Here is a 13,734-nt window from a genome sequence, read left to right as displayed (position 1 = left end):
CCAAAAACATGCATGATTGGACCCCCTAAATTGCCCGTAGGTATGAGAGTGAGCGTGGATGGTTGTTTGTCTATGTGTGCCCTGCGATTGGCTGGCAACCAGTTCAGGGTGTACCCCGCCTACTGCCCCAAGACAGCTGGGATGGGCTCCAGCACCCCCGTGACCCTCGTGAGGATAAGCGGCTAAGACAATTGATCGATGGATAGTTTTGGAATCAGAAGTATACTAAAGATAGTAGTTTGTTCAGTTATAGTTCAAGGTACTGTAAAAAGGTAACAAGGTAAAAAGGTTCCCCTCAAGGATGCGTGCTGAGCCCTCTCCTATACGCCCTCTACACCTACGACTGCAGCCCGGCCCACGGTAACAACACCATCGTCAAGTTTGCTGACGACACGACAGTGGTCGGTCTGATCTTGGAAGGTGACGAGACAGCCTACAGAGAGGAGGTCCAGAGACTGACGGCTTGGTGCGAGGACAACAGACTGCAACTCAAAATTGCAAAAACAAAGGAGATCGTCATCGACTTCAGGAGGAACAAGACGGTGCCGCCCCCCCTCTGCATCGAAGGCGTGTGTGTGGAGAGGGTCCACATGTTCAAGTTCCTGGGAGTACAGATCTCCGATGACCTTTCTTGGACACACAACACCACAGCAGTGGTAAAGAAGGTCCACCAGCGTCTGCACTTCCTGAGAGTCCTCAGGAAATTCAACCTGGACAGGAAGCTGCTGCTGGCCTTCTACCACTCGTCCATCAAGAGCCTGCTGACGTACTGTGTCTCCACCTGGTACAGCGGCTGCACTGAGGCAGACAGAGTGAGGCTCCAAAGGACGGTCAAAACAGCGCAAAGGATTATTGGCTGCCCTCTCCCCTCACTGTCGGACATCTACACCGCCCGGTGCCTCAGCAGGGCTCTCAATATCGTCAAAGACAATACCCACCCAAACTCACACCTGTTCGACCTGATGCCCTCTGGCAGGCGCTACAGGTGCATCAAATCAAGGACCAATAGACTGAGAAACAGTTTCTTTCCAAGAGCCATCTCCATTCTAAACTCTCTCACACACACACGACCACCCTTACCTTGCAGAACAGCAACGTGATGTGTTTTTATATATCCTATTCAGTATTATTTTCCATTGCACTAACTATTCTCTTATTTATCTAATTTATATATTTATCTGAATTATTGTTGTATTGCACTGGAGAGGGGAGCTCTCTAATCTCGTTGCACACTTGAGTACAATGACAATAAAGGGATTTCTGATTCTGATTCTAATAATTCCCATTGCTCTCAAAATTGCAGCACTAGTATTTATTATTTATTTTAGCAAGCGTCATGGAAGATGACACATGAATTGCTTTTGCAGACCAAATAAAATGTGGCAGGCCGGATCTTACCGGTCCTTTAGTTTGCCACATGTATTTTACATTACAATCACTCTTGCAATCAACAGCTCCTCTCCAGAGTGACCAAGGAATTAAATGATAAAACTGTCATACTCTGGTTAAGGTAAAACAAAGACAATAAAGCAGAAGTAACACGATAAGTAAATTAGCCCAATTGGAGCACTGAACAGCAAAGTTCTATAAAATGTCAATCTTGCCAGCAAGTTTACTGCACACAAAATGAAAAGAAAGTGAACATATTTTTAACAATTATTCAAATATTTTATAGTCTCTGATTTCAGCCATCGAAATACGAATTCTTTCAAATTCCCTTAGTCCTCCACGAAGAAAGTCAAATCATCTTTGAGTTTTAAGAAAATGAGACATTCATGGACCTCAACTTGGATGTGGGAAAACTGATCACCACAGTTGCCTATTTTCATATTTGTTTTATCTTCAAACCATTAAGTTCCAAAAACTTAAAAGTTCCAGGTCCAATTTGAAAATGGGAAAATTCGCTGAAGCTCGTTGAAAACGTTTGGATCAAGAATTCCCCAAAACAACTGATGAAGTCTCTATGTGGCATAAACACTTTTGAATCTACTGCAACATCCAGATTGTCAAAACTCAGAATCAACTCACCTAAACAGCCAATAAAAGTTGGGCTGTGGTACACTAATTCCAATACACCCTTTTTTAATGGTGACAGTTGTAGACTTCTAGAAATGTTTACCCCTTTTCTTTTGCTCTCACTCTATCACTCGCTCTCTCTCTCTTTTTTTTTTTAATAATCAACCTTGAAAATATGAACAGTGAAGAGGCTTACAGCGAGAAGTTCCACAACTGTTTCAGCAAAGCCCACCACATACATGGCCACAGCCACTGCATTGGCAAAGGCAAAGATTAGACCAATAGACCCTCCAAACTCCGGGCCCAGACTTCTTGAAATCAAGTAGTACGCTCCGCCTAGAAGGGAGGAACATTGAAAAATCACAGTCAGCCACAGTCATAGTTAATGGGACAAAATTCTGTTACGTATGTGCATATACAGGTAAATCCGGAAGCATTTAGATTATGGAAGAGTTTGATATGATTTTTACCTTTGCCTAACACCAAAGTTAATTTGAAATAAAACAATCAGCATGTGATTTAACTGTAGACCTTCAGATGGAAAATTGGATTTTCAAAAAATGTGTTTGCTATTATGAAATTCAAGACATTTCATGCAGCATAACAACATTTTCAGGGCCTTAATAGTATTTGCATAAACAGGTGTTAACCAGTCCTTCTGAAGAATTCTCTTAACAATACACAGTAAGTCAAAGTAAAGACAAGAATCAAAGTATTTACCACATTTTATGTCTATAAATCTAAGGTAGAAATAAAATGCAGTTTACAGACAGTTCAATATTACTGATTGTAAATGTAGCCATAATTGGGCATGGATTTAATTTATTTGTTCATTGTTAGTTATTTATAATTGATTATATGTATAGTTAATTTATGCAGTTAAGTAATTTACATGTTAGTATTTGCATTTAATTATATACATAGTTTCGCATTGTTTGGAAGACACGCCCTTGCCTTCCGTTTCCCTTTAACTACTTCCCGGTTTTGGCCCCACACGTGTATAGACGATCATCTGGTTTGACCCTGCGGTCACTTCAGTCAACATTTAGAATAGAGACAAGGAGGACAAGTGATCACCTCAACAATTCACCCTTCAATTCCTTCTTTTAGGTATTAGGTATTTTTTTTGTTTCTAAATTGTTTTCAGTTTGTGACATTGTTAGTTACTTTGTTGTTTTTATGAATGTAACTTGACAATTGTATTATTTATTTGTGAACAGTTTTCACGGTGTGATGGAATAAGACGCTTTCATTAAACCCGTAATCCAAAAGAAAACCATTTGTGTTTGTCTTGCCTGCGGAGGGAGTTACACTGATGCTAATTAAAGTTGCCACAAAAGGAAGGATGGCATCATAACACAATTTGTCCATTCATTGGCTATTCTATTTACAATTCTGTAGAAGCTCGGATGGCATTTGAAAAGACAGGATATACCTCCTCGAACAAACCCGTTGGTTGCAATGGCAGAAGTGGAGAGTCCAGTAATCGTCGTCACAACAGTAGCCATGGCAACAATCAAGCAAGATAGAGCTGCAGAAGACAAAAGTGTTATCTTTAGAATTACTTAATTAAAATCGCCCCCCAAAAAAAGAGAGCTGTGTGAAAAATAAAAATGTGGTTATAGAGACAAGCTACTGAAGTAGAGTCTGCAACCTGTCACTCTGAAGTAACATAGAGTAACATAACTCTGTCACTCTCGAGGAGGCACAGGCCGATATTAGATTCTGACGGAATCAAAATCCATCTATCCATCCATTATCTGTACCGCTTCTCCGCACTAGGGTCGCGCAGGGTGCTGGAGCCTATCCCAGCTATCTTGGGGTGGGGTAATCCCTGAACTGGTTGCCAGCCAATCGCAGGGAACAACCATCCGCACTCATACTCATATCTAGGGACAATTTAGAGCAGAGGTATTCAATTAAAAGTCACAGAGGTCCACGACGAAAATTTCTTCCAATTAAAAGGTCCAAACCAAAGTCCAACTTCCCGAAATGTCTAGCCTATGTTCACATTTTTATAAAGTTTCAATATTTAGTCATTTTCAACAGAGCGCACTTATATACTTAATATTTAATATGTAATACTGTATAAATGCAGTACTGTGCAAAAGTCCCAGTGCACCAAAAAATATTTAAGCCTGCCGGCAGAAGAAAATCTCACTCAATTATTAACATTTGACATCTCAATGACTAATACTGGCAAAACTTGCACAAAAGATGATCGCCGCCCAGTGATTTTATTTTGTATTGTGACACACTGTAAGTCAGTGGTTCTCAATTATTTTCTGTTATGCCCCCCCCAGCGAAAACAATTCGCCCACCACCACCACCCACTTTTCGCCGCAACTATGAATAATAGCATTTTTGTTACAAAACAAACCTACACTGTAGAGTGTAAGATAAGATGAAGATCATGATAACCTCAAGTAACCTTATATAATGAGTTTGTGTATTTCTAATCATGTTTTTATACACGAATTGCATTAATGTTCGCACCCGCACACACACACCTATATTTTTACTAAGAACACACAATCTAGAGTTAAGTTTCTGTTGTCTAACTTTCGTTATGAGTTAAGTTTCTGTTGTCTAACTTTCGTTATGAGTTAGTTTCTGTTTCAAGTTCTAATAAAAGCAGCGGCAGTGGGGCGAGAGCGGAGAGAGTCTGCGAAGCCGAGCCGCGAGTGGGTCAACTGCTTGCCGCTCTCCCTCTCTCCCTGCTGCAGCAGTGAAAAGAATAACCTTGCCTGGTTCTTTCTGGCCTCAGCCACCTTAAGTAACAGCTCTCCCACAAAGCGTCAGGGCAGTTAAACCTGACAAAAGTTAATACTCGCTGCGCACAATGGGCAAGGATAGCGCCACTGCCAACTACTGGAGTGGATGTGCAATTACACTTTATTGTAGTACGGCAGAAAAAAAGCATGTTCCAGAGTTGCACGCGCGCCCCCCTCAGGGCCCGCCCCACTATTTGAGAAACACTGCTGGAAGTGATCAGATGGACCACTGACTGTAATCAAGTAAAATAAAGTGCTTCCAACAATTACAAATGATAATACAAATACTCAAGTACAGGCATCATCCCTGTTATATATCATGAGTGGTCCAAAAGTGATCCATCCGGTTTCAATCACAGAATAATTTTTTTCCCGGATTTGACATTAGCATTTGCGAGACCCAATTGACTGTATACACATTGTATTATACAATAGTACTCAACAAAATGTATAATTCCACATGTATCAGTAGATGAAATTGCTAAGCGTAGAGTCTCCATTGACAAACTACAATGAGCAAGTACGAAGTGCACTGTGCATCAGTGAATGGGGCAATCGAGGAAGCCACCTTAAAACCCACCCATCCATCTATCCATCTATTATCTACCATTTATCTGGGGTTGGTCTCTCCAGCGTGTCCTGGGGGTTTGTCTGGGCTACCCGACTGCTGTCTTCGCAACCTGAACCCCAAGGATGACCATCATAATAGAAGCGAACAGTTGAACCCCAAATGAAATGAACACCTCTGTTCCATGCCTGTAGGACGTCAAGAGACAATTGCTTACCAATTCCAGCCTGACCCACAATCCAGGACATACGAATGAAGAGCATCACACCCCATATGTTCAACATACAGCGGACCTGCAAAAAAGAAGGACACATATTTCTTGACACAAAACATAAAATGCCAGCATTTGAGAATAACACGGGGAATTACAAACAAACTAATAGTGGCACATTGGCTGTCAAAGCAGAACATCAGAGTAGGCTAACATCATGTCAACTGTTCAGCAGTAACTGCATATATAATAGAATTGAATATATATCAGGCATACCCTTAACTGGTTGCAAGCCAATATATTTAACTTGAAGTTGTTGATCTGTTATCAAGTTTGAATTTTGCTTCAATTGTAAATAGTTTCTACATACAAATTAATTACAATTAACATCTTATTACCACAGCAGAACAAATATTAGCCTTTTCAAGATAATTATAATCAGCATTTCAAAGTCAAATTACCCATCGAATGTAATAATGACATTTACTCAGGATTATTAGTACTTTTAATAGATCGATGGATGTATTTTTGTCATCTTTTTTTGGATAACAAATGGTGCAGCACATATCTGCTCACAACAGTGAAATATACATCCCACATGTTTACTGAAGTGCAATGATAGTGTGAGCGATGACATCACGTATTATGATGTCACAAATGATGACATTAAGTATTATTTTATATTCATCCTTGCCTTTTACAAGTCTCGTTTCTTTTCCTCGTTCTTTATTGACCAGCGCCATTTGTTGTACTTTGCTAGTCTTGCACCTGTTTTGTATTAATAAATATTTTTGTGAAATTCTCATTTGAGTATTCTTCATATGTATGATCCATTTCTGTCCTGAGTACCCCGGAAAGCTGACATGGACTAGATGGACAATTCATCGTAATTAAATCAAACAACAGAGAGATTTCACTCTTATCCTTCTTCTTGATAGATATATATTTGTAGTTATTAACATTTAATTCATTGATGGACTTTTTTTTCCTGAGTTTCACACATTCATCTATTTGAATAACACGTGTCTCGTGCGGAAAGCGAGTAAAAACATTTCCATGTTTAAAGATGGCCATGGCTTGATAGTTCGAGATCCATCCGGCCATTTACATATTGTGTTTGACCACAGGACCTAACAGTATTTATAATTCCACACGTAGCACTGGATGAAACAGATGGGTGCGGGTGGACCACGACGCGCTTCAGTAAATTGGAGCGAGTGAGGAAGCCAGCTCAAATTGGGCTTGCCATCCTTTCTACAAACCAAATAGTGTGTTAACATGGCAAATTACACATCCAGACTACGCTTTGTATTTTGATATTTGAATGGGAAGTATTTAACCTGATGCATGTAACAGACGCTGCCCCTCAAGAACCAGATTTTGGAAATTATGGTATCACATTATTTTTTTCCCCCCATAAAGTGTGAGGCTCCAGAGGACAGTCAAAACGGCGCAGAGGATTATAGGCTGCACTCTCCCCTCCCTGTCGGACATCTACACCACCCGGTGCCTCAGCAGAGCTCTCAATACCGTCAAAGACAATACTCACCCGAACTCGCACCTGTTCGACCTGTTGCCCTCTGGCAGGCGCTACAGGTGCATCAAATCAAAGACTAATAGACTGAAAAACAGTTTCTTTCCGAGAGCCATCTCCATTCTGAACTCTCTCACACACACACACACACACACCCACAACCACCCCTACCTTGCAGAACAGCGACGTAATGTGTTTTTATTTATCCAATTTCGTATTATTTTCCATCTCATTATTTATTATTTTATTTATCTAATTTATATATTTAATTAAATTATTGTTGTATTGCACTGGAGAGGGGAGCTTTCTAATCTTGTTGCACGCTTTACAATAACAAAGAGATTTCTGATTCTGAAAAGTTACAATACGAAACTGGTATTAGTACTTGATGCAACACTATTGCATAGACTCCACACAACTAGTTGTCCTTTTGCAGGGGTGTGTCTCAAATGAGTGACTGTTTTCCAAAACACAACAATGCCTACAATGGTTGTATTATTTAAACTGAAAATATCAACATGACGAAAAGACATTCAAGACAACAAACGTAGATTTCTCTAAGGAAGTGCAATATATTAGGCATGGGTGATAACCCGACCTTATTTTAACTCAAGTATTGGTCCTCGTGACCGTCGCCGATGACTCTTGTGGCCGTTTCACAAGTGGGAACTAAAGGCATAATTGTCTGACACCCATTAAAATGCAATTTTTGTAGGTATATGTACAGAAATAGAAAAGGACGATAGAACATTGGCATTAATTTCATGCAATTTTAAAGAAAAAGCAAAACTGAGATAGCGCTTTAAAATTTTCTGTCATTGTTTTTAGGGGAGAATTTTATTGACCAAAAGTACTAATGGTATCCATCTGGAAAAAAATGGTATCAAAGATCCTTATAATCTATTTAAATTGGCAATAAAAATGTTTTAGTTTTAGGGGATATATAAGATAGGCAACAAACCAAAACTCCTTTAATCCAGCCAAACTTGACAACTCCTTTAGATTCAGCGGCTTCCTTTGCAGCAGCTTCCTCAGCCGGGGTCAGCTCATCACCATTGGCAAACCCATCTTCAAATGGCTCCTAAAAAAGCAAAAAAAAAAAAAAAAAAAAGTGAGAGAGTATCATAAAGAAATAAAAGAAGCGGAGAAAACCGAATTGACCTTGTGAACACCTGCAGGGGAAATCTCTGACACTTCTTTATATTGTAAAGTCTCTTAGTATCGGGTACGACTTGTATATACTAAAATTAGAACTCAGACTCGCACCCAAAATCCCCATTCCCAGTTTGTGTTGACTTTCTTTTTCCTGTTGGCAAATACTTTAGGTGCATTACCACGGATGGCAGTAATGCCAACCGTCAAAAGAAAGTAGAAGAAATGGCAGTAGAAGTAGTATACGTACACCACATTCCAAGTTATTTTGTTAATGTTTTTCTCTGATTTTTAGTTCATGCAAATGACATTCAGCAACATCCAAGTCATCAACTGTCACAAAATAATTAGATTTTTAAATAAACCGCCCAATATTGACCGTATTTTTTAAATAAAAATGTTTTTGATCAAATGTACTGTGCCAAATTATCATTCATACCTGTGTTTGAAGGCATTTTTAATAAAGTAAAAACTGAAAATAGTTATTTGTTAAATTTGCAGCATTAGGAGCTTGTATGTTCTGAAATCAAAAGCTATTTAAATAAAAAAAAAGGTACATTTTACCATAGAACCTCTTAATTGATAGCGTCGCAAGTCTTGCATCCATTGAACTTGTGAGATTTTGCAGATTCTCTGTTTGAATGTATTTGCGGGTCATCAAAACAGGATGTGAACTGCTTCCCACCCTAATAGATCTTTCAATCGAACAGAGTTGAGTTCAGGAGAGGATGGGACCACACCAAGAGTTTCTTCCTTTTTATGCACAGAGCAGCCAGTGATGCAAGAGGTATTCCTTGCAACATGAGATCATTCATCGTTGAGTGCCATGCATGATCAACTTGGATGGAATAGTGCAAGGTTGGTGGATGACCAGCATATCCTCACAAGGCTGCAACGTCAGCAGGAAGGTCGCCAAGTCATGGTTCGAGCCAGCATCATGGGAAGAGAGCTTGCCGGCCCCCTTTGGGTCCCTGAATGCGTAAAAATAACAACTCTGAAAAGTAAGTGGAATTTCTAACTGGCTGGGTACAAAATTAAGATTAGAACTTTGGGAAACAAAGTCATCTTTATGTATGAATATGCACCATCGTGTGCTGCAAGAAATTCTTCTGGATCATGGGCTGCTATGGGCATAAAAGAAATTAAAGGTATGTGTGCATATCATCCTCACCGGACGATCAACCATATTGTGTAGTTGCTATCAAATAAGAAGACTTATGGCAAAATGTGACTTCACATGTTTTTGGTCGAAATAGCTTTTGACTTAAGCAAATACAACCTCCGAATGATGCGAATTCAACAAATGACTATTTTTAGCTTTACAACCTACAATTATAAAATGTCATGAAACACTGCAGTACTTAATAATTTGGAACAGTGCATTTTCACAAAAACTGTGTTTCGATTTTTGCAAATAATAAAACTGTTATCACAGGGAGGTTCGTTTGTAAACATTGAAATTGTTCTCGAAAGGCTTCTTCATAGTTGCAAGTGCAGCAATCACATAGAAAACACTGCTGCACGCAGTTTGCCTCCCACACGTATTTTGAAAACGTGTTCCGGTTTCACTCCAAGTCTAAGTGTGTCGTTATGGCTGGTATTGGCTATGACGTCACCGGGTGAAGTTGCCTCTGCATTATATGGCCAATTCCGTTTTCTGTTTTTACTTCTCCTAACAAGGAACAAAGCGCCAGCAATGGAGCCAACAATGGTCTGCTAGACCAATGGGACTTAGATGACTAGATAATGCATTTCATTGAATTGTGAAATCGATCAGGAAGGCACCGGCGTAGGAGGTATGTACATGTATAAGCTATCTTACACACACACACATATACCACTTCCGCTAAGAATATAAGCTGCGTGGTGTCAATCCTCTTCTCCATGGTGACAAATAAATTACCATCTAAGTCCTAGTGTGAATTAATTTTAAAAAATGCTATCACACACAATATAATGCATGAAAAAAAAAATTGTCGCATATTCGACCAAGTAATCGTTTTACAGAAGTGAGATCCTGGCAAGTGACAAAACACGGAAGCATGACATAATTTCAAGAACAACAATGAAGGCCTCCACATAGAAAATGTACAACGCAAGTAAGAACTCGACTCAGAAAGTGATGTCTAAAAACTTATCTGAGGGGACCCAGGTGTTTGAGGAGTAGGAGGAAGAGGAGCTTGTTGGCATGATGTATGTTGGACCATAAAGCTACGAGCCAGAATTCAGGATGCCGAAAATGTTGTGCCCGAACAACTATACATGGATTGAAGACAAGATCCAGCGACAATGGAAGATTGGTAAGTATGTGTATATATAGGCTGTTAGTTATTAACGACTGCCTTGTTTGAAATTCTGTGCCGTGCTGTAAATTTCGCATCATGCCGGCCCGTTTATTCTGGTAGCATGTCATAGTGGGTTGGTGGCTACATTGTCAAATTAGCTTTAATCTTTCGTCATATTTTGATACTACTAGTAGGCATTATATATTTAATAAATCATAAAATGTAAATTCATTCACAGTAAGATTGACTAGGGTTTGGCAGTTTTCAAAAATGACTTGTGCATGTTCATCAAACAGAAATTCTAAGACATCACACAGTTTTCAAAAGTGACTGAAAGCTCACCTATGTTTTTGCAAACCTTTTATCATAAGTAAACAGTGAAGAAAACAGACATCTTCCAAGAGTTTCTGACAACGAACACTCGTCGAAAAACCGGCGAAAAATTAATTCGCTTTGCAATTATAAAACTGGTCAATTTGCGTGCCCTATTATTGTCTTTTGGTCACTCACAACTCTTGGCCTGAATGTGAACAATGCATCACCACACAGCAACAAGGGATTTCGCAGAAAAATGAATTAATGGAACAATAAAAAAACGCCGTACAATGGGTGATTGGCGACTAGACGTGCTTGAAATTACGTCACTTGCTGGAGATTGACGAAATTAAACATTTTCATTGTTAAGCACGTTGCAATGGGTCAATATTTGCCATTTGTCCTCTGCAGCAAACTGCATGTTATAAAATTGTCAGAAAAGCTTGATTTGACAGAAAAATGCTTTCACGACGCTGAATAAATTTACGAAAACTTGGCTAAAACTTTTTTTTTGCATTTAAGTCAACTAAAACCTTTAAAAAAGTCCATCAATGAATTAAATGTTAATAACTACAAAGTTTTCGTCGACTAAAACTCGTCCAAATGACTTAGACTAGGACTAAATCTAAAATGCCTGCTAAGAACAATGCTGGTTACAACCATTATAATAATATATATAATAGGACGTGAATCATATATCATCATCCTACATTCAGACGCATGGTGTAAAATGTAATCGTCAATATTAACTTTTAATTGTCAAAAATAATAAATAAGGTGGGTGAATGCAAATTTGGTATAATACTGCTTTGGGAAAGAATAAACTAACAACAACAAAAACTTAATTATTAATAACCATTTAAAAAAAAAGGCCATCTTGACATGCCGGGTACGCCTTCAAACTACATAAGCACAATTTATGGCCTCAACAAAACATAAAGAATATCAAAACTTTGACAAGTGGCAAGTAACAGCGAGCTAGCGATAGCAAGTTTAGCAACGAGCTTCGACGACTGCCAGCCAAATACGTTGCGAGTTTGTTCTTAACTTAGAAATCACGGTCTCTGTCAACTCGCCTCCATGGGGACGAATAAACAAAATTTCTTACAATTATTGCCCTTACAAAAGGATTACAAGGAGTAATTATCAGAGGGAAGGACGGAGAAACTAACGTAAAGCTATCAATCATTAAAGACTCAAATAAGGCTTGGATGACTTCACATCGGTCTCACTGGTACAGCGTGAAAGCGGAGTGTATCCACCCTTGAACAGCAAAATAGCAGGCAATTTAATAAGTGTCTGGAGAGGAATATTGCTACACACACAGTTAAACAGGAAATAGTTCGGCATCCCGCACCTCAGCTGGGAGGGGTTTCCTAGATGGTTAGAAGTGTATTAAAATTGAGAAGTGTATCAAAACTGAAGATAAGTGATTCAGAAAATGGATGCATAGTATATTGAATGGTCAAATGTGATTTTTTTTTTCACAATACAGTCCTGAGTTTTGATTTCGGCTTTTGGGATCTGACAATAAATGTCAAAATTAACATAGCAATATTGATGTGTCCTCTGTGTCGAGACTCCGATGCGTGTACTGAGTAAACTGGGAGCAAGTATTTGAAGTGCGCACCGAGAAAATGCTCAAGTGACGTAGGTGATGACGTTCGAAGCCTCGAAACCGGCTGTACCACGTGACAGGTTCGGGAAGCGCTTCAAGAAGCGCAGTTTCTGATTTGAACAGCAACGAAACGTGATCTTATTACAACAAAATACGTAATGAAAAAAACTACATCAGAATCAAATTAGATTTTAATGGGATGAATTGTTACTATAAAGAGATGGGTTACAGCAACAAGAACAACATAAAACCATTAGTGGAATCAGATAAAGCAATGATTGCCTCAGATTATTTTGTCAATTGCGGTTAATACGTAAAACGGCCAACAAATCACGATATGTATTAACAAGCAGCTTTCCTTCAGGCATATAACGTATACCTACAACTTTAAAACCACTGGGCAAAAAACAATACAGGTTTCGTGATTGGAAATGGGCTTATTGAAAATTTGAAAATAATCACTATGTCTGTTTTGTAGGTTCATTTGGATTTGCAACTACGGTGATCGCCTGTCTGAGTACCATATCAAATGTTGCACTGCCAGTCACACCTTCAATAAAAGCCAGCGCGGACCCCTGTCTTAAAATTACTTCTTGTCAAATTACAACAAGGAATCAACGTTAGACTCGAGCAAATATAGCTAGTGGTGGTACAGTGGTATAGGCTTTTGTCCGGCGTCCACTGAGTTGCGGGTTCGATTCTCACAGGAGCTTCTATGAAATGTTTTTCCAACACAAGTTTGATTCTATATTTAATTTTGTAATTAATTCATGGAGTGATGTATGCTTTGGTTAACATGGTCATCCAGGATTCCCTGCCCTTCTCTATTGTAGAGGACAGGGCATTCAGTAAACCTTTTGCTGCTTTGAACCCTAACGATATTTTCCCTACCAGACAGGTATGTATGGATGGATATGAAAAAAAAAGAAAATGACTGAGCCATAGTTGCAAGCAAACATTTTTTTAATAAAAATGAATGAGATAAAACTTTTTGTGAGTGCATTTTTATCCACATCAATAAAAACACAATTACTGCATTTTCCTCCACCATTTCCTTGTCAATTCCATGTCATAATGAGTACAATACTAATCAAAACTTTTCACAAGAAAACCTCTACGTTGCATGTCGATATACGTTATGTCCACTTGGTAGTGCCAGAGGGGCTTGAACCACCTTTGAAGCTTCGACAAATGAGTCAAACCAATTGCATGGAAAGCCTCAATGCTTAAGAAGCTTCATCTCACCACTACATAGCATTAG

The 13,734-nt window shown here is 39.0% G+C and overlaps 1 protein-coding gene across 2 annotated transcripts in view; it reads right to left on the bottom strand.

Annotated features, from left to right (window-relative positions):
- The window catches only part of slc12a2 (solute carrier family 12 member 2), a 115,268-nt gene that overhangs the window by 55,457 nt on the left and 46,077 nt on the right, over positions 1-13,734 (bottom strand). For both annotated transcript variants that reach the window (XM_088281455.1, XM_088281456.1), the window contains exons 2-5: positions 8,065-8,184; positions 5,576-5,651; positions 3,452-3,547; positions 2,213-2,352 (exon numbers count right to left, since the gene is read on the bottom strand). In XM_088281455.1, coding sequence (XP_088137581.1) covers positions 2,213-2,352; positions 3,452-3,547; positions 5,576-5,651; positions 8,065-8,184 — 432 coding nt within the window. The remainder of the gene's footprint in view (positions 1-2,212; positions 2,353-3,451; positions 3,548-5,575; positions 5,652-8,064; positions 8,185-13,734) is intronic.

The sequence above is a fragment of the Idiotropiscis lumnitzeri genome, chromosome 18, assembly GCF_059441095.1.
Source record: "Idiotropiscis lumnitzeri isolate Australia: NSW breed Sydney's pygmy pipehorse chromosome 18, RoL_Ilum_1.0, whole genome shotgun sequence".
NCBI lineage: Eukaryota > Metazoa > Chordata > Actinopteri > Syngnathiformes > Syngnathidae > Idiotropiscis > Idiotropiscis lumnitzeri.
The sequence above is the reverse complement of the archived record's forward strand: the minus strand, read 5'-3'. Positions and strand labels throughout refer to the sequence as shown.